At 36.1% G+C, this 25130-nt stretch overlaps 1 protein-coding gene across 17 annotated transcripts in view; it reads right to left on the bottom strand.

Annotated features, from left to right (window-relative positions):
• The window catches only part of PCDH15 (protocadherin related 15), an 819982-nt gene that overhangs the window by 177233 nt on the left and 617619 nt on the right, over positions 1 to 25130 (bottom strand). For all 17 annotated transcript variants that reach the window (XM_075535092.1, XM_075535093.1, XM_075535090.1 and 14 more), the window contains one exon: positions 3428 to 3568. In XM_075535092.1, the coding sequence (XP_075391207.1) occupies positions 3428 to 3568 (141 nt within the window). The remainder of the gene's footprint in view (positions 1 to 3427; positions 3569 to 25130) is intronic.

The following is a 25130-nucleotide window of genomic DNA, read 5'->3' as shown; positions in this document are numbered from 1 at the left end:
AGAAAATTCAACGTAGGTAAGTGACTAAATCTAGTATATAAACTATCAGTGAAATTGGTTTTTTATTCTTTCGTGCCCTAATTATAAACCATTTTCACTTTCCAGACTTCCATTGGAGTCTATAGTAGAAACAGGAGTCTTTTTAAGTACCAATATGTATATTTAAAATTTATTCAACTCAGTCACATCAACAGAAAATTGCTAAGTTTCTTGCTTATAAGAATGCATTATCTTTACTGTTGCCTGTCCCCCTGGGAGGAGGTGATACGCCCATCATTGTGATCTGTTCCCTTTTTCTCCCCCACCTACTCCTTACCCTCCTGGGTTCAGGTGTGCTCTACTAGTGTGGCCTCTGAGCAGTTGCACATAATAGGGGTATCTCCAACAGCCTTGAGAAGGATGTCAATTTTTTTTCTTGGTGTCTCTGGCAGGTTCCTCTGTCCCTGGGGGGACTGTAGCGGAAGAAGGGGGTTCAGGGGTGACGGTGTCTGGGAAGACCTCCGTAAGTCCTTCGCTGCCAGCAGCAGCAGGTGCTGGGAGCTGCAGGACCGTCTCTGGCTCCTCTGCCATCTTGCTCCGCGAGAGGCGGAAGTGGCCACTGAACACGTGCAGTGGGCGGGCTTTTACGGGGGAGGGGGGAGGAAGGTGTGTCACGAAGGAGGTGCCGGGAGCTAGGTTACAACCGGACCCAACAGCGGAAGGTGATTTCTGAGGTAGGGCTCTATGGAGAGCCTGTTGCCGACCTCAGAGTGCTAAGAACACTAGTGTCCCCTGCAGCTCGAGCTTCCGGAGAGGGGAGGTCCTCACGCACGCCCTGACGCACCGCCGTCTGCGCAGGCGCTCCTTCCTTTGAAAGTTGTGTGTCTTGTTGGTGCTATCCTGCACGCTGACTGGCTTGTCTCTTCCTTGTTACCCTTGTGTAAGGGGATGTCCAATTGACTTTGGGGTTCCACTCCACCTTCCCCCTCATTCGCATCTATATGATTTTGTTCTGGTCTTTGATACCTGATACCCGATCCCAGTGACACTCCATGATCATGAAGGCTGGTGTGTTTCTTCCATTTGGGCTTTGTTGGTTCTCTGCTGGATTGCCACTTGTTTAAATGCAAGCCTTTAAGACGCCAGATGCTATATCCTTTTATATCCAGGCACGATTAGCTTCCTTCACATTTGCTTATGCACTCATTTTGTCTTCAGCGATCATGTCAGGGAAGGTGAGCATCACAGAATGCCAGGTTATTAGAACAGTCTTCTTGCGTTGAGGGAGGACTTAAGTAGAGTCCCAAAGTCCATCTGCTGCCTTAACACTTTAACATATAAATATATCTACATAGATCTATTTCCCTATCATTATATGTAAATATATTTACATATATACATGCCTGTACTTAGGCCTCTATAAGTATGCTTTGCCTCCTAGTTCTTTCCTTTATTTCGTTTTACTTTCCTCTTGTCCCACTATCATGTTCGGCTTTCTTTTGGTAGAAACCCCTTCATAATCTCCTCCCAGAGGGACAGACAACAGAAAAGTGTGTAAAGGGTGACAGAAGTCGATGTAAGCATTGAGAAAAATAATAATTTATAAATCATCAAGTGTTAATAAGGAAGGGAGGGTGGGGAATGGGGAAAACTAAGCTGATACCAAGGGCTGAAGTAGAAAGAAAATATTTTGAAAATGATCAAGGCAACGTATGTACAAACGTGCTTGACACAACAGATGGATGTGGATTGTGATAAGAGCTGTAATAGCCCCAAATAAAATGATTTAAATGAACTACACTATTTTTTCTAATGAATTAATTACCTACAGAATTATAAAATAGAAATACTTTACTCTGTAGGATAAAAAGTAGAAACCTTTATTTTTTTAAAATAATGTACAATCTCTTAAAAATTACCAAAAAATATTTAAAAATCTTTGTACTGTGTAGCATAAAATTATCAAATTATGAAAACAAAATAAAACTTAAGTTTAATAATAGTGATTTTCAGTGTAATATATTATTTATTACTAAAATTAATTTTATAATCAATCATTTTATTTGTTAATAATTTCTATATTATGCCAATAAGAATTACAATGTTTCTGTTTAAGAAATGCCAAGCACTTTTGAAACTATATTTAGAACCAAGGATCATCCTGATAACTTCAATTTATTTATGAGTAAATCTAAGTTTACAAATAGAACAATAATTTAAAAGAACAATGAAATCCTGCCTAGTCGAGCTCATTGGGTGCCCACAAAGTTAAATATATAGATATATCTGTAGTATAGTACCAAAGATCTTATGCACATATGATTATTCTACCTTGCTGAAAAATAACTGAAATACTCAAACATTTAATAAAATTGAAAGAAAGTTTGTTATACTGGGTCATATTTTTCAGTATTTATGACATGTAGAAAGAAGTTTTAGTTTTTCAACGATATTAAAATATATCAAGGAGAAAATACATAGTATGTTCATTACAACTCATCATTTCAAAGAGGAGCCTTCGTGGCTAGCAGTTACACATGGGGATGGGATCCTAAAAGACAGCAGTTTGAAACCTCTAACCACTATCCCCTCATCCCCTCGGCAGGGAAAGAGGAGGTATCCTCCCCCTCACCCCACCCCGCATGCACAGTCACAGTGCAGGGTATTGACAAGGGTGTTCCACCCACTTCTCAAGGAGCCCCGTAAGCTGGTATTGACTCCATCGCAAGGAGTTGAGATAAACGAAAAATCTAATAAGTATCTGTTTTCCCTAACAAATAAAATCAGCAATAATATCCAGGGTCAAGTACTCTTAGAAAAACCAGATTCTTTTCTGAATGATTGGAAGCACATGATGATTCTGCACATATTAGATTTTAAAATTTCTGGAAGCATACTGCATTAAGAACGCATCAATTTGATGCAGCTTCTAGTCCTTAAGCAAGAGGAACAATGTTGTTCACACAAAGTGGTTTGTGACAGCTGACGAGTATGAAAGGTCAAATCACTCGAGCAGTCCAATAGCAGGTTGTTAGATTAAAATTCAAAACTTCTGGTGTAATCATTGAATAGAAGACCATAGAACCATTAAAATAATGGCATCAACTATTGGCATGGAAAATAATATATCCTTAAATTAACAAAACAATAAGAGTAGTATACTTGTGTAATTTCCAAACATATATTTGTTTGCCTATATTTGAGTAAAACATCATTATAAAGATACAACATTTTAAAAAGATGTTCTAATTTTATCTGAGATGTGAGATACCAATTGACATCTCTCTTTTTACTTACCTGCATTTTTAACATTTCTATAATTCTACATGTGTTACTTTCTAATTTGAGGAAAATTTAAAAGGAGAAAAGGAAAATATTGTCATCTCTAAAGCCAAACTCTTATGCAAAAGGTCAATAATTAAAAATGGGGGGATAATGAAACACTGACCTTGAAAATGGTAGTGGGTTCTTCATTAAGATTGACCCGAGTTATTACCAGTCCAGAGTCATCTTCTACATCAAAAATACTGGCAGGGTAAGGAAACAGGATATCGTCTACTCGATAGTGCACTCGGCTTGCAGGCATTCCCTACGATGAAAGTAGAGATGATTAAATGTGACTGATAAAATTCAAAGATAGTAAAAATATTCAACTGATTTGTCAAATGTCTGGTTCTCTACCACTGAAAAATCACATTTCATGTTTCCTATTGCAGATTGCATAACCTCCATTACTGAAGGATAACTCATTCTGAATCAATGAGATGTCTTTATGACAGACTTGAGACATAATTTATGCAAGAGGATAAAAGGAATGTATGTATTTGAGTATCTATCTTCGCTTGCATTATATAAATGACACTTTCTTCCCAAAGTACTCCGTATCTCTTTACTATTTAATTTTCTAAGAAATTGTATGTTTCATTATCATTATATTCATATGAGCGCTGTGTGTGATACTTGGAGAAAGGAAGTGTGGCCAACTGTGGAAAATTGAAGAAATAAGCTTTAAATGGAAAGGAACTAATGTCATTTGCTATCTATCCTGTGGGATTCCTCTTCTTACATGTTTATCTAAATCCCTTAATTTAATCCTCACAATAATTTTTAGGATGACATTAATAATGCTGATGATAGTAGTGCTACTAAGATACTGACTGCAAGCATTTGCTTAATGCTTACTATGTGTCAGGAACTATACGAAAGAGGATCATTTTTTACTCTTACATTTATTTTACTGCTAATGAACTGGAGATATAGAAATTTAATGAATGGTAAATTGTTCTAGACATAGGCAACAATAAGTTAAAATACCATATAATGATGCATTTCAAAAGAAAATATATGTTGTGATTTTTTAATAAAGATACACATGTTTTAGTGTTTCTATTGCTGTAGTCTGAAAATATATGTGCCAGGGCTTCTTCCTAGTCTGTCTCAATCTGGAAGCTCTGCTCAGACCTGTTCAATAACATAGTGAAATGTAGTCCTCCACTGACAGACACCGTGTGGCTGAACTGTTGTTATACTAGCCAGGATCCAAGGCCAAGGTTTGCATAGAGAAGACTAGAGTCTTTTCACTGAACTACCACTGTTTGTTTGTTTTTTAATATTTAGAGAAAATATGGCTCTTAGCCTTGTCTTATAAGTAATTAGTCAAATTTGACTTTTAATCCATACAGACCATCGATATTAAAGAGAAAAAAGCAATATTTTTATAAACTGTTTTATTTTCAAATTTTGATACAGTACATTCATTTATAACATGATAGAATCACTCTAATATATATAAAAAATGAAAAATACAAACAAAAATGTTGCTGTCAAGTTGATTCCTACTCCTGGTGACGTGACAAACAGGATAAAATCACTAAGCAGCATTTCCAAATCCTCACATAAGCAAAATGTCACAACTTTCTCCCATGCAGTGGCTAGTAGGTTTGAATCACCAGCCTGTATGTTAGCAACCAATAGTTTAATCACTAGGTTTTCTTAAAGTTTATACTAATTTGAGCCACATTGTGATTTGATGTATAATTGACAAGTACGTTATTTGGCTACTGAAGGTTGTTTTTATGTTTTTTGCATGTTCCGAAAAACCTTGCAAGGTCTCTGTTTATGTTCTGAGACACCTCGGGGAGTCATCAGTTGTCTTTCTGTCTTAGAAACTACTACGACTTAGTCACAGAAGCTTAGTCATAGAAACTACTACGACTAAACCATAGCATTCCGATATCTTTTTAAAATTGCCCTACATACACCAAAAACATAGAACAACACAGGGCAGCGAGTCAAGAATGCTAGTAACAATATAGGTGAATTTATAGAGACAACACTGGGGGGTATGAAGGGGAAGGAGGGGTTAGAGGGAGCTGACAGCCCAGGGTTCATGAAGGAAGACAGTGTTTTGGAACTGAGTGTGGTCGCGATTGTAAAACACTGCTTGATATGATTGAACCGTGGAATGGTATGGTGTCTGGATTAGCTCTTGGTTTGTGAAAAAAAAAAAATAAAAGTCTTACATAGGAAAACAACACACAGAACAATAAAACGATCAAAAGAAAAGAAACTTTTAATACATTCTTCAGAAGCCCAGTGGGTCAGTTAAAGACTTAGTCAAATGGAAAGGCTCTTCCTGTATGTAAACATTCCATGAAATGAAATCTCATTCCATTATTCTCTTCAGCTTCATACAATTCTTCATAGTTTGAAGAACATTTTCAACACTTGGTGTTATTTGTACGACTGTTAGGCATTCTTTTCTTAACTTTAATCCATTTTTTGTTTACATGTTTTTTCAAAACTTATCAGAGTTGTTTTGGGAATGTATTCAAACTCTGGATTCCAATAAACAAATCATAGGATCGCTTTATGTCCCCTTCAAAGAAAACAAACACTTTGGAAATCAAACCTGTGAATACATCTAATTTCATTTTTTAGTTCCGTTAGTTTAATCACAATGTCTCTTTATTGGCACAGATACTTTAATCAGATGAAGAAATTGTCCTTTTTCCATTCCAGAAAAGAGACATTTTCAAAAAGAGATTACCAAACAGCCTGTCATTCAACATAATTTGTAGAAAGTTAGGTGGGGAACCTCTAAAATGCATGCAGTGTGGTTTGAGGAAAAAGAAACTATTCAAGTAATTTGTGAGACTTGCTTTATTTGCCAAGCCAGCAGGAAAAAATAATGGAAGGAAAATTTTGTAAAAAGAATTAGCGAAGTCACAAACATTAATTTCCTAGGAAGTCCACTAGAGCAGGGATTTTCTGTGGTTGTTGTTGTTTGTTTGTTTTTTCAGATCTTCTCATTATCATGACTGTATGAAGTAGATGAAGTAGAGCCAACTTCATCTATTAAAGCAAGGACTTCTTCAGATAAAATATTTTCAAAAGACGATGAACAAAAGTACAGCATTCTCCTTCAGGTCTGCTTCTCATCACAAAAGGATTATTCGAAGTTTTCACAGAGCTGAAAAATTCCATTGGAAGGATCTTTTTTTCTTAAACAACACATTCAAAATAAAATCATGATAGTATTGAAAGTGTAACCATTTCTGTTCTGGATTTAATATCACAGATGACAATTAAAATTAACCCCAATTGAGCAAGTCTCCAAAGTCATTTTGCTTGATTTAGACAACGCATATGAAACGGTAGCTGAAAGTGCTAGTTCTATGGAGCTAAATGATCAAAAACTTACTCAATATGGCATCTATGTTTCATAAAGCAATTAAATTAAAATATCATCAGTTCAGAATTTCATCAATATTGTACACCTTATTCCTTATCATCTTGCTTGCATGTTTATGTCTGTTGGTGGTGGTTCTGTGAGTTGTCCTGGCTCTTGGTGATCTATGGGTACAGATGAAACCTCTCCATAGACTTAATTGTAATCTATTGTGAAGCAGATTACCTGACCCTTTTTTTCTGCAGCATCACTAGGTGGTTTAAACTACAAATATTTATGTTAGCAAATGATCACAAACTACTTGCACCTTGCAGGTAATGTTCATTACTTACCTATGAGTCTCATTAATTCATTTTGATATTTCTCTATTCATCGGTACATTTACTGCCTGGGCACCAGGTTTGGAGATTATGAAAAACATTGAGTTCACCACCAAATGGAGAAGACATAACTCATCGGGTTTAAGCAGGGAATGGGGGGAGGTGGAGGGAAATGGGTAATGGGGGATATCAAAGGGTTCATTTTTCCACAAACTATTTGAAGTCTTCTCATAGATTTTACTTTCTGATTCATTATCAAATAATTTAGCTTTATAAAACCTTGAGCTCATTCCCACCTCTGGGACTAAATCACGCTGAATCAATTCATATTTGATTGCATTCCTAGAACATATTCTTATATAAATTTGTTATAAATATGTATGTTTAGGAGTGCTCCTCATATTTCTGCCTCTCTCAACTTTGAGTTTCCTTACAGCAGAGGTGTCCTTTCTCACTATTTACTCAGAATGTAGAATAGTGCCCAGAGTACAGGAAGACAGTGAAAAATTAAGTGAACCTATACTATACGGTGTGATCAGTACTTAAAGATGGATGCATGCTGAGCTCACCAGATCCACAGCTCCATGGAGACCATTATGAGATAGCTAAGTGAATTTTGGTAGGTACCCTGATTTTATAAAAACCTAGAATCCACGCTCTTTTTATAGTAACCATAGATAAACAGTTGGAAGGCTTAAATAAAGCAAAATTTAGAAGAGAGGATTTACAGAAAAGATGATATTGGATGCAAACAGAGCTCTCACAAAGAGAAAATAGATGGACATAATAATTATTATTCATTTACAAAGATTCCTCAACATAGTACTAGAGAAATGAAACTATCAGAATATACATCCCTTGATCCAAAAAGTAAATAAGGAACAGAAGAAAATATTCCCAAAGCAATGACAGTGTTAAAAATAGCACATGGTATATGCAGGGCCTAAGAACATGTTACCAATTCTTATAATTCTATTATTATTTTTTAAATGTTCACACAGGGAAAGAATGAGCAAAAAGTTTGTTTAGATGGTTAAAAAATTAGCTTTTGGCATTTGGGGAATTAATTTTAAGCCTTGTAAAATAAGTTTTTGTTTTAAATTTTATAAATTATATATTGGGGATAGTTTTGTTAAAATTTGCTTTAAAATATTCTGTGCTAAAAGTTGACATCCAAGATATGATTTATGGTCAAGGGGTAGGTAGATAATGATTTTATAATCATCTTAAATTCCAAAGACTATAAGTCATTATTATGCTTTCAAATTACATCTATACAAATTATTATGAGCGTAGAAAGATAAATATATCTACCTTTATGAGATTCTCTAACACTGACTATAAGTTATCAAAAAGTCCAAGACATGATAGAAAGCAATTTAGAAAACTTCTGAATTTACACATAGTAACACAGAAATATTCAGAGGGGAATGTGGCAAACAGATTTAAAGTTAAGTTGATTTTGACTTGATATTCTTTGATAGAAGATATAACTTCGTTAATCTTTGTAAACTCCCCTTGACAACATCCCTGTTTGTTAACCTTGGAGACTATACCTCTAATACTGGAGAGATTATTAACCTAAGAGTCCTGTTACGGGAGTGGATATACCTCGGGCTGCCAACTGCAAGGTCACCAGTTCAAAGTCACCCGCTGCTTCTCTGGAGAGAGACAGGTCTTTCTACTCCAGTGAAGAGTCATCAGCTCAGAAACTCACAAGGGCAGTTCTACCTTGCCCTGCAAGGTTACTATGAGCCTGCCTCATTCCCCGGCACTGAGAATATACTAACAGGGAGGCCAGCTGGTTCGTAGCCTATAAAGTGAAGTTGAGAACGATACAAAAACTAAGAACTGTTCGCGAGGCAGTGGTAAATTCGGAAAGCCTGCTGGAGATTTTGCCCACTGCTACCCTTGAACCCTAACTAAAAGTAACCCTATTGAGTTAAAGTGTGGGCAAGAGACCAATTGCTAAAAAGTTCAAAGTCTGAAGATTTGGACTCTAACTGGTGTTTAAAGTCTAAATGAATGTGAGGTCTTACATGAATACATGGCCAGGCTAGAATGAAATTACCTAATGAGTTTATCCATGTCAAACCAGAGTATCTTTCTAATAATTCTCTAAAACAAAATCCTCCAGACGTTCTCTAGAAAATCTGCTGACAATTTAGTCATCAAAGAACGTGTCTAAATTGCTTGCAAATTTTCAACTTAGAACCTAGCAAAATCTGTTTCCAGAACTTAAACCCACCTTCTCACATTAATTTCTCAATGTGACAAATACTGATGAAAGAGGCATTCATGCTGAACTGTACTCATGGTTCTGTCGCAACGGCCTCGTAGTTAGTCAGGATGGAATGTAGACATAGATAAATGGATGGATCTCTCAGCCTATCTAATAGAAGCTATGTATAAGACACCTGCAGTGTAGTTAAATAATGTAGTCAGTAAATGAGGGAGCTACAACTACAGTAACAATCAGACACATTTAATGTAGGTCATTAGATTTGCTTTCAAAAGGGTTTGATTGACATAGATGATAGTGATTGTACTGTATATAGAATTTGAACTAGTATATCAACTAGCATAGGTTCTTACTGTAATAACCTTGTGTGAAGTCACAGCGTAAAGGCTGTGCAGAAGCAGGGTTTTAAAAAAAAAAACCCAATTGGTATAATACTAAATTACAATTGAATACTAAAATTGTTTTAATATTTTGTACATAGACTAAAATGAGTAAGGTGATGTTGTTAGGTGCCATCGAATCTGACCCACAGCGGCCCTGTGCACAACACAAGGAAACACTGCCGGTCCTGTGCCATCCTCATGATTGTTCCTATGCCTGAGCCCATTGATGTAGTCACTGTGGTATTCCATTTCACTGAGGACCTTCCCATTATTTTTGCCATCCCTCCATTTTATCAAATATGATGTCCTGCTCCAGGGACTGATCTCTCCTGAAAACATGTCCACAGTATGTAAGATGAAGTCCTCCATCCTTGCCTCTAAGAAGCACTCTGGTCTGATCTATTCTGATACAGATTAACTTGTCCCTTTAGGATTCCAGGACACTTTCAATACTGTTCTCCAGCACCATGATTAAAGGAATCGATTCTGCTGCCATCTCCCTATTCAGTGTCCCACTTCCACATGCCTAGGGTGCAATGAAGAATGCCATGGCTTCAGTGAGACACACCTTAGTCCTCAAAGTAACATCCTTGTTTTTCAGTGCTCTAGAGGGGTCTTGTGTAGGAGATTTACGTAATGCAATATGTCTTTTGATCTCTTGACTGCTGCTTCCATGAGCATCGCTTGAAGATCCAAGTAAGACAAAATCCTTGACAACTTCAACCTTTTCTCCTTGTATCAGGTTGTGAGGATTTTGGTATTCCTTACACTAAGTTGCAATCCACACCGAAGGCTCCAATCCTTGATCTTCATTAACAAGTACTTGACGTCCTCCTCACTTTCAGCAAGCAAGGTTGTGCCATCTACATACTGCAGGTTGTAAGTAAGTCTTCCTCCAATATAGTGCCATATTCTTCTTCATATAATACAGCATCCTTGATGATCTTCTCAGAATACAGTTTGAACAAATATGATGGGAGGATACAGCTCTGATGGACACCTTTCCTGATTTGTAAGTCATGCAGTGTTTCCTTGTTCTACTTGCACACCTGCCTCTTGACCCACATTCAAGTTCTGCATGAGCACAATGAAGTGCTTTTCAATTCCCATTCTTCTCAGGATCATTCACTGTTCATTATGGTCCACAGAGTCAAATGCCTTTGCCTAGTCAATGAAACACAAATAAACATATTTCTGCCTTTCTCAGCTTTGAGTCAAGATCTATCTGACTGCAACAAAGATATATATATTTTTTAATTTTAACAATTTATTAGGGGCTCATACAATTCTTATCACAGTTCATACATATACATACATCAATTGTATAAAGCACATCTGTACAGTCTTTGCCCTAATCATTTTTTTCTCCTCTTTTCTTTTTTTACATTTTATTAGGGACTCATACAACTCTTATCACCATCCATACATATACATACATCAATTGTATAAAGCACATCCATACATTCCCTGCCCCAATCATTCTCAAGGCATTTGCTCTCCACTTAAGCCCCTTGCATCAGGTCCTCTTTTTTTTTCCCCCTCCCTCCCCTCTCCCCCCTCCCTCATGTGCCCTTGGTAATTTATACCTCGTTATTTGCAACAAAGATATTTGTTGTTCCATGTACTCTTCTGAATCTGGCCCGAACTTCTAGCAGTTATATAGACTATCTAAAAGTAGATATATATCAATATGAAATGACATTAATTTAACTATTTATATTTAATTAAAAAGTCTGATTTTTTGCTAAGAACTTTATCAAAATTTGTACACATTTTTAATTTTGGGGAATTTAGAGATGCTGTAAACTTAGTATTGTCTTGAACATTTGTTCTCAAATAGTAGGGAAAAATGTGACATAAAAGTGACTCCATAAGATTAAGTGCCAACTAACAAGCACATTTTTGCCAAGCGAAGTCTGAATCTTAGTGAGTGACCTTGGGAGCCCAGGCTTGCATTTCCAAACATTAGATTTGATACAGGTGTAAGTCTATAAAAGTTAAGTAACTAGTATATAACACTTTTCCTAGGTAAATGCCAATACGAAGGCCAGTGGCATTACTCAATAACTTTGAGGGACTCTGGAGTTGTTCGTCAACACCAATTACTCCCAGGAAGGACAATATTCACTACTGTCTAGTAAAAATTAAGGAAGAAATGTATTTGTTCATGTATTACACTTCTTTCCAAATATGATTTAGATAGTATTTGGTTTTCAAAATATGGAAGGCATGATGCCCACTCTGTAATTCTCTTCTATTAATTTTGATGTGGATAAAACTTAAAAATTACTAGTAAAAGATATCACTACTGGAAGTCATTCATTATACATATGGACTTCCAAATATCCAGGAAAACATGGAATTAAAAGGCCATACAAGAGGAATACAATGTGGAAATGCAGAGTAGGTGAACTCGACTCGACCTCAGACCTATCAGTAACTGGAGGATTTAAGAATGAAATTACATTGAAGAAACAGAAGACATCTATATCAAGAGTAAGGAATTATTGATTGATGGATCAATATTGATATACTCCTCCAATGCCCTACTTGCTGTATAAAGATATCTATTTTTCTGACAGACCTGAGGTTGACATTGAGCTTCAGCTCTCATTGTTTGTGAAGATAGTATCCAGTCACATAAGGATTTATTCTGTACAAATGAATAATCTAGGTATTGCAATATATAGTTAGCCAACATTTGTTCAGTCTACTTCTCTCAGTGGTGTTTTTAAAAAAATAGTACAATGAACCAATCAATAACCATAAATGGAAGGTTGTTATACTCCAGGGAGATGATCATATGATTTCCCATCATGAATTAACAAGGATGTCTGCAATGTGAGCCAGAGGCAGATAAAAAGCATAGATGCAGGTATGGATGTTTGGCTCACACTTAATCTTTTCTTCACTTTAAGGACAATTCTTTTTTTTTTTGTTATATCCTACACTGTCCGACTGTCTGATGTCTCCCTTCATCCATTTTCTGTTTGTCCCCCAGGGAGAAGGTTACATGCAGATCCTTCCAATCAGTTCCCCCTTTCTATCCCACCCTCCCTCAAGGACAACTTTTACAACATGGTCCTACTCCTTACTCACCCTCATGAAGGAAACACAAAAGAGAAGGGTATTATAGCAAAGTGTGGTGAAGAAATAAGATGGTGCCAGGCTATCAGCATAACATCTGTGACTTTAATGGTTTCTAAAGAAGCAGGCATCTAAGTGAGATAACAACTAAGTCTACATGGAAAAAGCACACCAATATCCATAACCAAAGGATTGTAAATTATATAAGAGAAATCTGGAAGCGGGACTAGTATCGGAGCTTTAAATATGGGAATATGCTTTGCAGAAGGATATGGATGACTGTGGAAATCCAAAATACAGTTGCAGGATCCAGTGATTGCCCTGTAACCATAATTGAGGGATGGGAACAAACTGGTTACCAGACAGTGTATTGGAGAGATGACTATAGGAAACTGAAACAATAAATCGGACTTGAACAGTTAAAACCATGTCACTCGATCATTCCCCTGGTACACTTAGGGATTGATCGAGTTTTTAATATTTTCTGTGTATTTTTTTCAGGTTGTGGTTTATCTCTCTTGTCTTGTGTCATTGTGGGTAGGCTTCTTGAACACTTAGTATGTGTTTTACTATGTTTTTTGGTATTTGAAATCCAGGATAGATGAACCTACAGATACATTAACTGGAGTAGGGTTCCTGGGGTTATGGTGTGGGAGGTGGGGGGTGGTGGTTAAGGGGAACTAATATCAAAAAGGTCTAGAAGGAAGAAACTGTTGTTTTGAAAACGATCTTATTAGCAACTGTACTGTACTACTTGATGTGATTGAACTCTGGAATGTCTGGTTTACCTTCTAACAAATTGGTTTGGAAAAATACAGTAAAATAATTAGTACCAAAAAAGATGATGGAATGTTCCCATGAAATTTTTGAAGTTCCATCATAGCTGTCATACATATATCACATAGCACATAATATATGTAAACTTATGTCATCCATGTGACACACATCCTGTATATCTCTTTCACACACACATACACACAGTGATACTAAAGAATTTTTTGTTTTGCATTTTTGGCAATAGATATATAACACAAAAACAACTTTTTTATGATGGAATTTCAATTAGATTACTTAACAAGAAAATGATAGAAGTCTATACAGTAACCAGGGAGGTACAATAATGCAATAGACTAAATGCAAAGTTAGCATGAAAATAAGTCCTTATGATATCAATTGTTTTATTTATTCAGTTAGTTTTTTGTTATGACTTTCAGCATTTATCTTTCAAAAGAGTGTTCAACACAATATATTTTGACTTGATAGTGGTGAGAATATAAATAATTACTTCAGAAGGTAATTGCCAACCTGCATGAAAGATGCTGCAACATTGAGAATTTCAATGAGACCAAAATAATACCAGGGGATACCCTTATTTAGTTATTTTTTGTGAAATATACAATTATCAGGAAATTACTTACTCAGACTCACATAATTTTCTTCATGATAATAGGAATCATATTCTGTCAGGAAATACTAAAACCTATTATTTTCATTAACATACGCATTAAGTAATTTATTTTTAAGTACACAAAGATTTCTCTCCCTGGTGCGTTTTCGAAGATTCTTTCCCCCTATGTCTTTGAAAGTGACTAATTTGATTTATTTTCAACAGTGTAATTGACAAAATCTCCCAAGTACGATTTAGCATACTTAAGCATGCAGAGATTACTGCAAATTGGCTTATATTGTTTCTTGAAGCCACAGGGACTTAGTCTTTTCCTTTTTAATGACTCATCCTGGGAATTACAATATCCTTAAAGGCGACTATGGCAATATTCTAAAGGAGTCCTGGTGACATAGTGATTACACGTCAGGCTATGATCCACATGGTTGGTTGTTCAAAACCAGCAGCAGCTTCATGGTAGAAAGACAGGAATTTCTACTCCAGATAACACAGTCTCATAAACCCACAGCAGGTCGCTGCGTCAGCATTGACTCTCAGACCAGTGAGTTTGTCTTTATTTGGGGGTGGGGGTAGGGTTGGGGGTGGAAGCAATAGGTCAAATTCTCCGTGTAAGCATTGAGAAAAATAAGTGCTTTCCTTTTTCAGACGCCAAGAGTAGCTAATGTTTTTTTAGAATTGGAGAATCAACCCTCATAGGCAAGCCTATATGCCAATTGTCACCTATTACAATAATGTAGGTCCACTATTCAGTCATTGTATTAGCATAACTATTCAATATCCAGAAACATATTTTTCATGATTAATTATTTTGAGTCACTAATAATATGATTTTAAAAATAATATTCTAATTAAAAAAAGACATCTTGAAAATCTTATTTTTCAAAGGTAAACATAACTTAGTTGCCTAAGGACACCAGATAACATATTCCTTGCATAATTTCTTCCTTTAGACACTTTGTTAAATATTTTATATATACAAACTGCTTTAAAACTCCAATTTTTATAGGACAAAAGTCCAAATTCTTTATGCTGTTCTGAAGGCCTACAGGGCCTGAAGCTTTTGACCCTGTTTACATCTTCTGGCCTCAGCTTGAAGAAACCCTTGGTTGTGAGTGGGTTCACTGGAAAGCGGGAAGGAGCCTCTCAATTCAAGGGAGCTGACACTTCCGCACTAGAAGGGGCAGTTCTGAAGGACGGCTATGCGTTGGAATCAAGTCAATGGCAGGTTTTGTTTTGGTTTAAAGGATAAGGAATCTGGAGGGGTCTTTTTTATTTTCTTTTTGGTCTTTAAAGATATATACTATATATATTTACACAGCCCATCTCAAGAACTGAAATAAAAAACAAGATCTTATTAAACCTTCCACAGATGTAGTTTTCCATATTTGTGGTCTGTTGTTTTCTGAAACATCTTTTTTCCCCCTTTCATTTTTTTCCCTTTTAATATTTAATTATTCCCTACCTTGGAAATGTCCTCTTTTGCCTTCAAATTTCAGAGTAGAGTAAGGTGACCAGACATCCGGCTTTTGGCAGGACAGTCCTGATTTTTCACAATTTGTCCCGCATCCCGTGGCGTTTTAAAAAAGGTCTGATTTTTGGAAAGATACATGGCAAGCTAGGGAATGGTGGGAGAACTGGAAAGGCATATGCGATTTGCAGCTGCCATGTGGGTATTTCGTCAGGATATAAGATTTATATTATTTTTGTTAATTTTATGATGTTACACTTTAATAATAACAAATAATTGTTGAGAACTGATTATCGAGAACTGCTTATCAAAGTTCGCATTGTTGATCATTTGTTAGAATTCAACCACCATTGTTTGGACTTAATGAACAATGGCATTTTTTGGCATTGGCAACGACGAAAACATTTTGTAACTGTCTCTCAGACACACATCATACTGCGTGTTAAACAAGTGATAAAGTGCTAGTTAAACAAGTGATGTCAACAAATCAGCTATTCAGATAATTAAGGTAAGCAATTTATTCATTTATTTCATAAACACATAAGTTTCCTTGAATTTAGCAGACAGTACTCATATTATTTATATTTTATGGTGGCGGCAAAAAGTCTAGCGCGGCCTTGAAAGTGACACTACATACGTTATGGCAAATTCAGACAAAAAATAATACAAATTAGTATTGTTATTATTTAGAAAGAAATATAGGATTAAAATTAAAATACTTTAAAAAATAAAGTTACTTTATAACAATCAAATTAATTTAATTTATAAACTAACAATAAAATATGTCCATGTCATTATGTACCTATTTGCTGTGTTTTTAAGCAATAATATGTTTATAATAGTTTATAATATAATTTTTAAAAATTTTAATAGATTTTTAACATAATAAGAAAAGAGGATGCAAATTCAACAATGATCTAAGTAGTAAATTTCCTTTTATTAAACAAACCAAAAGTGATTACATGGTGAAATATGAGAAGTGTAATGGTGAATTTTCTATTTCGCACGGTGGGAAGAATGACACAGAAACATAAAAGATATTTAAATACTGCTGCATCTTCCTCCAAAGTACAGGAATTTTTTTGGAAAACAATTTATGGAGATGAAGAAAATAAATTAGCATTAGCAGAAGGACTCATGTCTTTTCATGCTATTAATCACAATCATTCCTTCAGATCTACGGACTGTACATCACAAGTTGTTAAAAAGTTAATCAACAAAAAATTTGCCTGTGCTAGACCAAAATCCAAGGCAATTGTGTAATGTGCTTTCCCCATATGCATTTTCAGAATTAAACAAAAATTTAGAAAAAAATTTTTATATCCATATATTCTGATGCATCTAACCATAAGGATATCAAGTTATTTCCAACCATTATCAACATTTTTTATTCGGAACCTGGAATAAAAGTTAGAATTTTAGATTTCATTTCTGTGCCCAGCGAAACTTCTGAAATAATTTTCAGTTCCACAATATTTTGGGAAAAAAACATTTAAAACATAAAATGATCGCATATTGTGCAGACTACACAAACGCGAATTTTGGAAGAAAAGCGAGAAGAGGTACAAATAATATTTTTTATAAATGAAACAAGCACCTTAATCAAAACATTATTGGTGTTGGTTGTGCAGTGCACATAATACATAATGCCATTCAAACAGCTGCTGATATGTTGCCCATAGATGTGGAAAATACTGTTATTAAAATATATTCTTATTTCTTTATATACACTATGTGCATTGAAATGCTTAAAGAATTTTGTGAAACTGCGCAAGTCGAATATCAGAAAATACTTGGATACAGTAAAACGTGCTGGTTAGCTCTTTTGCCAGCTGTCGAATGAATTTTGAAAATATACGATCCTTTGAAATCCTACTTTCTATCACAGGATAAATGTCCTAGAATTTTAGAAGTTTTTTTGAAAAATAATCTTTAAAAATTTGGCTAGAGTTTGTACACAATCAAGAAGCTCTTTTTCAAAATGCTATAAAACTTATTGAAGGCGAAAAAATTTCGGTAATCGAAGTACCAAATGAAGTTAATAATTTAAAATTTTACTGTCAAGAGCAGTTAGAAAATAATTTTCTTCCATTAACTATCCGTAACAGTATAAGCCAGCTAGAAGAACAAAGTGTAATAAATCGTGCAGATATCATGAATCATGTTAAAAAGTTCTATAGTAACTACATAGATATTTAGAAGAGAGGATGCTACATTATAATGAGATTGAACATTTTCATTGGGTTACATTAAAATAAGAACTTAATTGGAATGATGTGTAAAAGTCATTCAATCATATTACTCAAATTTTACCATATAGTAATATATCTGAAAATTATTTTTTAATTAGGTATCATTATTAAAAAATATATTGATGAGGAAAAGGTTAAATCTTGGGCATCAGCAAAAATCACAATAGAGAACAAATGGTTAGAAATATTTCATCATTTTGAAACAAACCATGTTCCATACAATAATGGACTAAAAATTGTGCAATATGTGCTGTCTTTACCAGGAACTAATGCTGTGACTGAATGCATTTTTTTCTATGATAAATAAAGTGTGAACATCAGAAAAATCACAATTAAGTGTTGAAACTCTGAAAGCCATTTCATGTGTGAAATATAATTTAACAAATTCTTGTGAAAATTTTCATAACCTTTAAACAACGACAGCAATCTACTAAAAACTCACTCAAATGAGAAATATGACAAAGAATAAAATAATACTATACATAATTTTTATGTATTACATTTGTAAATTGTACTTATGCTGAAATTTAAAAAATATATTACAATACTATTTTTGCATTCTATGAAAATTTTTGTTGCTCCATATAGACCACATTTTTAATCAAGAACTTCTCCCCCCACCCTCCCCACCCAGTCAATGGTGTCCCGCTTTACCAATGTTATAATCTGGTCATCTTAGAGTAGAGTCCCTTCCGAAATAACGTTTCCTAAGGAGGTTGATACCACTCCCTGGGGGGCACAGGTCCGATCCAGGGGAGCTGTAAAAGCAGATAGCTATACTTAACCTGGCCTATGGGTCATGGGCGACACATTTTATTTGCAGCATGAGGATGGGGTGGGGAGAGGGCGCTAAGTAGTAGACCAATTAAATTAAATATATTTAGGAATTTATATTGTACAACGTCTCTGATTCTCCAAGATAAATACAGTTTTCTTAAAGATTTTTGAGCATTTTTTTCTATTTGCTTGTTCTATTCATATTAATTGATTAATGTCTCTTTCTAAGTTTGAAGTTCTGAGGCAAAGGAGGAAGATACATTTAATTTTTAATAGTTACTGTAGCATGTTTTACATACAGATGCTTCTTTAAAATTTTTGCATGCACATGCCGGCGTGGAGTAGGGAACCAGTGGAGAGGTCTGAAGGGCTGGCCCCAATCCCAACTACTACTTGGACACCTGTCCCTCCCCGCAGAAGAATTTATTTCAAAGAACGGCCTTAAAGCTGAAGCTCCAGGAGAGGGACATATCTGATTAGAGCACACGGGTGCTGATGAAGCGGGAGGAGGAGAGAGTGGAGCACATCCTGGCCCAACAGGCCCTGAGGACTATGTTTCCTATTAGAGAAGCCAGGCCACAGATAGGACCACATGGCCGGCCCCACTATGAGACACGAGGTCCCTGATAGCTCTACAGGGGATAACACTGGAGACACAGTGTGGGAATTACGCCTGATCTGATCCCACCACACGGGGGCAAAACACTAAAGGGGTGCAGCATAAAAGCAAGGGAACAGAACAGCATGGTCCACAGGGGATGCCGAAAGTGGACTTTGGTGCTAGCACTTGGTGCCCCAACAGACTGCACTGGAAAATACTCCTAAAGGCCAACAAATAGTCCTTGAACTACCTACACGCTTTTCTTTCTTGTTTTGTTGTATATTGTTGCTTGGTTTTGCTCTGTCTTGTTTTTGCGCATGTTATTATACCTTATAAGTGTCGCGAGACCAGAGGATGTACACTGGTACAGATAGAAACTGGAAACACAGGGAATCCAGGGCAGATGATCCCTTCAGGACCAGTGGTGTGAGTGGCAGTACTGGGAGGCTGGAGGGAGGGTGGTTTGGAAAGGGGGAACCGATTACAAGGATCTACATGTGACCTCCTCCCTGGGGGACGGACAACAGAAAAGGGGGTGAAGGACAGGGCAAGATACGAAAATAATAATTTATAAATTGTCAAGGGTTCATGTGGGAGGGGGGAGCGGGAAGGGAGGGGAAAAATGAGGAGCTGATGCCAGGGGCTTAGGTGGAGAGCAAATGTTTTGAGAATAATGAGGACAATGAATGTACAAATGTGCTTAACACAACTGATGTATGCGTAGATTGTGATGAGTTGTATGAGCCCCTAATAAAATGATAAATTTTTAAAATTTTGCATGCACTCATATATAATAAATACTAAGAGATTTAAAAATTTGAGCTAAACATAATCTCTAATTTGTGCTACATTGTCATCAACGATTCTACAATTCATTTATTTACTCAATTCCTTATATTCTTTTATCTTCATGTCTAGCTTCTATTTCTCTTTGTCACCCAAAGTAATATTTTCTTTTTATTTACTTTATAAAATTAATTTTTTTCTTTGAGAACACACACAGGAAAATGTGCAATGGTTCTCCTGAACATACAACGGTCCTCCTCTTTCTAAAGGCACAACCCAGTGACCTTGATTCTATTCTGCAAGCAGTGTAGCCATTCTCACTCGTCATTTCTGATTTGTTTCTCCCTCCATTAATATATAAATCATCACATAATTTGTATAAGTATATACATAATCATATCAATTTACAGTCTCTTATGGTTCCTGTATAAGCTTTCAAATCATTGTTTTTACTTTCATCCCATATCGATGGTTCTCAAAACATCAGAAATTTTAGGAATATCATTTAACTTAACTTCAGTGAACTTCTGTTCAGGATATACTTATTTTCTTCACCTCTATTTTCTGCCCCACTTTTCTGATCTTCTGTTAGGCCTTGTGACTCACATTAGCTGTTGAACATGAGTGACGGTGACAGAACCAGAAGCTTTACACTTGATTGGGGCTTTAGGCAAGTTCTCTGAGAATGTGGGGTTCCCTGTGGGAAACACAAGCCTCTTAACTATGGATATCTAAAGAAAGCGAGCTCTAAAATGGACACAAACCCAACCTGCTTTCAGAAATGAAGCTTAGTCAAGCTCCACCTTCTTCAATGATAGCTGCTTAGCACAGTTTCAAAGAATTCTGTCCAATGTGCTAAACAGACCCAGATGTAGCAGAGAACTTTTCTAACTCACTAGCATTTGCTTGAGTGCTTTCAGTATTTCTTAAATTGGTAATAAATACAGAAATCAGGATGGTAAGAAAATGTAGTAGAAGGCTCTATTTTTGTTTGGAGGCTGGTAGAGACAGGTATAAAGACAGATCAGCTATAATATGTAGCTACTACCAAGGTCATTTAAAAAATGAATTGTTATTGCTAGTTGCTGGAGAGTCTATTCTGACTCAAAGAGAAGCAATGTGCGACAGAACAAAATATTGCCCATCTTACACCATTATCCTGTTGGCTCCTATATTTGACTACATTTTTGCGGCCTTTGTGCCAGTGCTTTTCATTAGATGTCTTCTTCCCCCTCTCCCCTAAACCTCTTGGTACTTTCTACTGAATATGATGTCTTTCCCCAGGGACCACACCCTCCTGATAACAAGTTCAAAGTTAGTAAGGCAAAGCACTTCATTTCTAAGGAGCCTTCTGTTTATGCTTCTTCTAACATAGTTGTGTTTGTTCTCCTGTCAGTACATGGTATATTTATATTCCTTATCAATCTCATAATTCCAAGACAGCAATTCATCCTTGATCTTCCTTACATAATATCCAATTTTCTAATTCATATGTATAAGGTGATTGAAAATTCCCTGGTTTGGACTTTCAATCAAGCTTCTACCAGGTCCCACGATATAGACAACTGGAATTTCAGCCTCCGTCCTTTTGAGGTCTACAATGTCATTCTTAGCCACATCAGATGGACCCAATTTGAAAACCATCCTAATGGAACCAGACTTAACCTTAAACATGCCTGTGGCTGGGTAAAGAAACTGAACTGTTTCTTTGGACTTAAGATGGAAATAAATGTCAGTGTGAGAATCAACTGAATATTTTCCCCAAAGTTATAAATTTGGAAGTTATTGAACGTTGGTTCAACTCCTTTGCCTTGATGTTGTCCAAAAAACGACACCTCAAGACTATCTTATATCTGTTACTTTCCTATGCTCTACTTATTTTATGACATGTTTTAATCTAACAGACACATTCTTCCTGTGTAAAGACATAGGCTTCCTTTCTAATTAGTGTTATTGAAATAATTCAAAATAATTCAATAACACTATCTCCAACCCTAATAGTTTGTATGAATAATGTTCAGTCATTTAAAGTTTTGATCCGTATACATCAATGATCCATGTAATATTGTCTAAATAGCTGTTCTACACATATAGATCTTCTTTTTTCAAAAGTAGTTTAAATTCTTTACTATTGGCTAAATTAATGATACTAGAAATAGAATTACCGTATTTCCAAATGGGGATGATTTATAGTTGTGGCAGTTACATAAACTGGTGTCAAGTTGGGACTTGGGAGGATTAAGAGTGAAGGGGTGGAGCCTAGTCTGTCAATCAAATCATAGCCAATGAGGCCTCTGTGTGGGCATGGCCTTCTCCTGAGAATTCTGGGAATTCCTGAAGTTCCTACTTGCGGGGTGGAAGAAACTATCTCTCTGTTCACTCCCTTGAAGACTTTTTACTGACAAGACTGACTCTCTGTGAAACATCTTGAGGAGAAGCCAAATGAAGGAGACCCTGATGCAGACCTGGGTGCTGGAGAAGTCACACACAGACCCCTGTCAGCGCTAAGATGTTTACGAGGCCACTGGATCCAGAAGACTTCCAACCCACTGGCCTGTGATCTTTCTGCATTTGGCATCATTGCATATGCTTTGTGAGTCAGAAGAGGACTTTATAGATTGGTATCAGACATATAGGCTAATATTGGACTTATGGACTTGGTCTGGACTAGGCTGGGATGTTTCCTCAATATTTAACTGCTCGTGTATTTCAACCTCTCTCTTATACACATATGAGTGTTCATGAATCTGTTTCTCTAGTCTAACCAGACTGACACAATAATGCTCCCCAATAAAATGAAAATGATGGCTCTAAAGAGGGACAGGGCATCGGTAAGTCATAGCTTTATGAATTGGTTTTGAGCTCATACTTAATTGTAGATCTAATCAAAGCCAATTAGTTCTTACAACACGTTCCTACTCAAGACTTATCCTTATGAAGACATCATTGAAGATATGGTTATTATAGCAAAATTTGGTGACGAAATCAGATGGTTCCAAACTCTCCGAAATAATATTGTCTGAGGTCATTAAATTTTTCTTAAAATAATCAGTTAGCACAGGGAACCCCCCCTTAGGTTCAATAATGAGAGTAGCGATACCAGGAGGGTAAGGGGAAGGTGGGAGGAAAAAGGGGCAACCAATCACAATGCTCTACATATAACCCCTCCCAGTGGGGATGGGCAACAGAAATGTTGGTGAAGGGAGACATCAGTCCGTGTAAGACATGAAAAAATAATTATTATTTATAAATTATCAAGGGTTCATGAGAGAGAATATATGGGATAGATAGGGAGGGTAGAAATTGAGGAGCCAATAGCAAAGGCTGAAGTAGAAAGAAAATGTTTTGAAAATGATGAGAGCAACAAATATAAACCCTGCTTGACACAATGCATATAGGTATAGATTGTCATAAGAGCTGTACAAGCCCCCAATAAAATGATTTAAAAAATAAGCAGCCATCACAAGTCAGCTAAGTTCACATAGAAGAAGCATATCAGCCTGTGTGAAACAAGGATTGTAAATAATAAAATTCAAGGCCAGGAGAGAATGGAAATAGGGCTTAAGTTGCAAGCACCCCATTTCCAGAAGACAGTGGATGTCAGTGAAAGACCAAAATCCTTTGCAGGATCTCCAGGTAGATTAAGCGTCAGGTGAATCCCCTCTGACCCTGAAAAGGGAATGTGAATACCTTGATATTAGACAGAATGAATTGGAAAGTGGACTAATACAGATGTATCCAAGTTCAAATTTAACACCTTAATTTTCTCCCTCTTGAATCATTTTTAAATTATTCTAATTAAAAAATTATTTTCTGCTTTCTTTTTAATTGAGGTTTTTCTGTTATATTTTGATATCATTGTTGGGTTTTTACTTGATTGGTTTTGTATGTTTTTCTTTATATGGAATCCAGGATATTTTAAATCTATGGTTAGCATTTGGATTAATAGTTTCTCAGAGTTATGGCAGGGGTTAGGGGGCAATGGGAGGCATATATCTATCTATCTATCGATCAATCAATCGATAGATAGATATCCACACACAGTTACCTATTATTTACTTAATTTATATTTAGATATTATATACACACCTAAGTTTATATCAAGAAAGTGGCTCACACAGTTTAACAGGTTGGTGAGTCCAGTCTAGTTCAAGTAAGTGGATCAGAGGTAAAGGCAGAGGTTTTTCCTGACTCAAGTAGCTGCCCAGGCTGATGAATAGGAAGCAGGAAGACAAAGCAGGAAGATGACAGCTGGTGGGTAGAAAGGAGGATTAATACAAAGTCAGCAGGTCAGAGGACAGACTGATATCTCAGTAGGCATCAGGGCAGGCTACACACCAACAAGGAAACACTGAGGCAACAGCCCGAGTAAAGATTTTTACTCCATACCAATCATCCCACAACTGCTTGCGGCCCATAGCACATCCGTCATGGAACTGTTTACATTAGACTGTATTATGAGAGGCTTAAACTTCCAAACTACTGAGCATTCTGGCCCAGTCAACTTGATTGAAAACCCATCATACAAATTCCTCAAATATCCCCCCAGTATTGGAAATTTGATCCCTATATATTCCACTTGATGAGGTCTACATAGACAGCTGTGACTTTTGTTTTCTGATGTATTTTAGACTTAGAGATATTTATGGATATGCATTGAATATTTTATTGCAAAACCTATATCATGAGGACTTCAGAATTGCTTCTATCATCAAGATCATATTTTCCAATGGCGGATCCTTTTTTTTTTTATCATTTCCAACCTTCCAAAAATGAATCACTATTAATTAAGAACATATCTCGATTTCACCTTGCTCCGTTGTAAGGTGCAGATGTTTTTAGAAAGCTTCAGTTCCTCCCCTTTGCCATTAATGATGGTGCATAAATCTAGATAATCATTTTACTGACTTATCTTACTTATTTGTATATGTGGCTATTCCTATCGCTGACCATAGTATGCTTTAGGACAACTCTTAGCATGCTTTTGCAAGGAACAACCCACAAGCTTATTCTAAAAATATCTTTAAACATGCCTCTGTGATCAGTAAATATTCTGCATACATTTTTTCTCATTAATTCATCTGCCTTACTCTTGTTAGGATTCCTTCAATAAACCAAGATTTTATCAAAACAATGGCC

This window comes from Tenrec ecaudatus, chromosome 16 (genome assembly GCF_050624435.1).
Source record: "Tenrec ecaudatus isolate mTenEca1 chromosome 16, mTenEca1.hap1, whole genome shotgun sequence".
In the NCBI taxonomy this organism is placed as follows: domain Eukaryota; kingdom Metazoa; phylum Chordata; class Mammalia; order Afrosoricida; family Tenrecidae; genus Tenrec; species Tenrec ecaudatus.
The sequence above is the reverse complement of the archived record's forward strand: the minus strand, read 5'-3'. Positions and strand labels throughout refer to the sequence as shown.